At 42.6% G+C, this 3,951-nt stretch overlaps 1 protein-coding gene across 2 annotated transcripts in view; it reads left to right on the top strand.

Annotated features, from left to right (window-relative positions):
* RASGEF1C (RasGEF domain family member 1C) overlaps nucleotides 1-3,951 on the top strand; it is a 66,644-nt gene that overhangs the window by 46,591 nt on the left and 16,102 nt on the right. For both annotated transcript variants that reach the window (XM_031055172.1, XM_005418713.2), the window contains one exon: nucleotides 3,223-3,435. In XM_031055172.1, coding sequence (XP_030911032.1) covers nucleotides 3,223-3,435 — 213 coding nt within the window. The remainder of the gene's footprint in view (nucleotides 1-3,222; nucleotides 3,436-3,951) is intronic.

Genomic DNA, 3,951 nt, shown 5'->3' with positions numbered 1-3,951 from the left:
AAGAGTCCATGGAGCTGCTCCTGGCCAGCCACAGCACAAGATGCCTTGCAGCCCTTCAGCATCAAGAGTGAGGGAAACCCTTGCAGACCCTCCAGAATTGTGTCCACAGTTTGTGTCCACCAAAGGGTGGAGAGCAGGGACTTAGCATGTGCTCTTTAATAGCAGTAGTTGCCCTGGTGAAGAATCATAAATGCTCTAAATCAACTTTCTGCATGCAAAGCAGGGGTTTATTTGCCTAACCTGAGCAAGCACTGCCCACCTTTGCTCTGGGGCATGCACAGCTGTGTACAAATCCTTGTGCGTGCCCTGGGGGGCCTCAGACTACATTAGTTTCAAATCACTGTTTTTCAGACATTACTAGGCACTGTAATTGAAAGTGATTATGCCTGAGCAAGATCAATAATTAATTTAAGAAACAGCTCATATCCTCCAAATGCAAATTTCCTTTTTTTAAGGGACAGCACAGAACAGTGATGGTGACCATTAGTTTTTTGGAAGAAACTTGTTCCTATTGTGAACCACGGAAGTTAAAGACTGAAATATTTGTGATGTCATCCAGTCCATGTAGGTCAGTGCAGGATTTTCCCCTGCAGTGTCTGCTCCTGTTCTTTGTAGAGTCCACTTTCTAAAGGCTGTGATGCGCTTATAAAGGTGTCCATGCTGAGAAGCATTTCTTAGTAAGTGCTGTGATTTGCATTTAGAGTTAGAAATTTTAATTAAACTTTGAGCTCCTAAGCCACCTGCTGAGGCCTGCTGTCTTCAGAGGAACTTTCCTAGTTAAGAACGAAACATTTTCCTTAAATATTAAACAGTAGTGTGCTTCTTTTGACTCTTAATGTGGCAGGGAAGTGAAATTGGTTGATAAGTCCAGCATGCAGCCCCTGTACAGTGGGGGGTCATTTTGTGGCAAGATAATTACCAGCACGTTGAAGGTAATGAACAATGTTGTTTTCAGTTAGTGGATGTAGTTTAAAGAAGGCAGAAAAGGCTTTTAGAAAGGCAAAAGCAGGATTTTTTAAAATTTTTTTAATTTCTCTCTCAATATGCACAGAAAAGCTTTCTAAGCAAGGGTGCACCCAACTGATTTCCAGTGAGTCTCTTCAAGAGCTCTGATTTCTGTGTAATTGTTTGTGTCCTTTCAGTGTGTCTCTTTTTTTTTTTTCATTCTTTATTAGGTGGTTGGCTTACCTGAGTCTTTGTTTACTGTTGCCTATATCTATTTTTTGTGCCATATTCCCTACAAAATGAGGTGAAACTAGATCTCTTGATAAAGATTTATTGAAAGAATGGCTAATATGCATGTCTTTCAAGCAATTTTATGCAGCTTTTTGTCCAAACTATGAAGAATTTGATACTGCATAGACATGGCTGGTCCAAGATTTTTCATCTAAACTCCTTTTAGAAAGAGGACCTTTGGGTTTCCAGCCAAGTCTTTTAGCCAGATGTTTTTTATTTATTAGAAGGCTTGGCTTTCAGTGCTGTCCCCTTACCCCCAAAAAACTGAGTTTCCCATTTACAAAATAAGTTCACAAAATGCCAAATATGTCACTATTTGGGTTTTCACTAAAAAATCCCCTCTGTATTCACAGAGCTTTATAAGCTGTGCTGAGATTTGCAAACACACCTGGATGTGAAACAGAGAAATATTTAGGTGGTGGTCAGTAGTTTGGGTCCAGAACAGTCTTTGTTAATCAGGAGTGTGACCATCTGTTGACATGAGGATTCACATGAAGAAGGCCTTTCTTGGAGCTAATATACATCAGTAACAGATAAAACCTGAAGGAGTGGGGTTTTCCTCAGCCAATTTTCACTCCACCTTTGGGATTTGATTCCAAATACATTGTGTGTTGTCATTCTCCAAGACATGTCCCTCCTGCCTTCTGGGTACTTGCTTCATTTCAGACTTAACAGCTGTTTTACAAAAAAGAGCCTGACTTATCCTGCTCATCTGGTACATGTTCTAGCCCAGCTCAAGAGAGCATCTTCCTTAGGTGAAAGGAGAGCAATGTGAGCCCAAGAGAGCAGTGTGAAACCTTTTGTTAGAAAAGCTGCATCAAAGTTATGAAGTTTGGCAGAAGTTGAAGCACTTGGGATGTTCTAAAGGTCTCCAGCCTTTCCTACCCTGTCATGAAGACAGAGTAGATGTGAGAAGTTATTCTTCACTGTGAAGCTGGAGGAGGTGCTATCTCCAATGTGCAGATTGGATTCTGTGCAGCTGAGAAGAGCACTGACTCTGGTTTCTGGTTCCTTGAACACTTAAAATGTGAATGCTGTCAATGCCTAGCACTGAACACTATCCACAACCTACAAAACTCTGAAGCCAAGGGCTGGATCTAAACCTTGGCATTACTTCCCAAAGGCTCACTTGAGCTGCATCCACCTTGGGACACAGGTGTGTGTTGTTCTTTGTGGTGAGGCACAGTCTAGCCAAGGACATTTCCAATTAACCTTATCCTTAGAACACACCCACCAGTTCTGTTATCTCAGTTTTGTGACGTCTGCATCTGTCAGTCATGAACAGTTGAAGTAATTTCTTTCTGCCCATCCTGCATGGCCAGAGACTCCACTCACTGTCTGTAAAGAATTGCTCCAGCTCTGAGAACAACCTGGGCAAGTTGGTAATGATGATCCTGCTGAGCACATGGCTGTGCTTGGAATACAACATGAGCTTCCTTCAGTAGCAGTTAACATTTGGATATTAAATACTCAAAGCTACACAATGCTCCAGCCACTCCAGCTGGGTAGCAAGCAGCTGCAAGCTTCTTCTGCATTCAGGTCAAAAGGATGGAGAAAATAGCATTAGAAACATTTCTTATTCCTAATAAATAAGAGGTGACAAAGCAGCATTAGCAGGTAGAGTTCTCAGCCAAAATGCAGCTGACATAAAAGATAGGTACCAAAAGCTGCTGTGCTCCAGAAAGCTGCAGTAACTCATGTGGCAGCATTGCCTCTCCTTTGAGCCTGATGTTGGCAGCAATCTGGAGTATCAGTGCCAGCCCAACCCACCAGTCCTGCCTGCCTCTCCTCTTGACTGCAGTCTATGTGTCCAGAGCACAGAATTGTAATTAAGCCAGCTGGTTCTTCTGAAATGGGCTTGTTGGAAATAAAATGGTAGCCTGTTGCTGGCTTAAGAGTATTTTGCAGAAAGGAAAATTCAGCACAAAAACCCACTCCAATGTCAAGGTTTCTGGGTGGCTTATGTTTCTCTCCCTGTCTTTCCAGGCTTACTGGAAAAAGATGAATCAGCTTTTGCAAGCCCTGAATCAGAAGCTTGCAACCCTCAGCCATGGGCAAGAAGGGATTGTCAAGATCAGTACTGCTGTCTCTGATAAGCTGGTTGCCTTTAAAACTAAACCTCCATCAATTCAGAGAGAAATCCTGAGTGTCTGCAGTGACCCTTACACCCTGGCTCAGCAGCTGACACATGTGGAGCTGGTAAGTGGGAATGGTTCCCAACTTCTGCAGCCAGAGATGTTATTTTGAGCCATCAGCTGCTAAGTATTCCAGACATCACCAAAAAATGTCTGCACTGCTGCAGCCTATCCCATGCTGTATCAGCACTGCAGCAGGAGGCAGGGTTTGACAGGTTAAGAGATGCTTGGGAAGAAAACTATATATCAGAGTGTCCCTGTGCAGCTTGGAGCAGGTCACTGTGCTTCAGCATGCTTATTTGTGAAATGAGAATCCTATTCCAGCAAAGTCAAGTCCTAGGAATGTCACTTCTATAAGGTGCTCAGAGCCCCACAAGCTCTGCAGGTGCTATTGAAATGGTCATTTATAAATGACCATTTACAAATGGCTGGTCATTTATAAATGACATTTATAAAAGGCTGGTCATTAAGCCTTTTATAAATTTGGAAGAAATTTTAGCAGTTCAAATCCATTTCTCCAGATACACAAAGCAGTGGGTTGTCTCATATGCCTTCCATTCTTCCCTTTGGGATTTTGTGC

The sequence above is a fragment of the Geospiza fortis genome, unplaced genomic scaffold (genome assembly GCF_000277835.1).
Source record: "Geospiza fortis unplaced genomic scaffold, GeoFor_1.0 scaffold55, whole genome shotgun sequence".
NCBI lineage: Eukaryota > Metazoa > Chordata > Aves > Passeriformes > Thraupidae > Geospiza > Geospiza fortis.
Note: the sequence above shows the minus strand (reverse complement) of the source record. Positions and strands in the feature narration are given on the sequence as shown.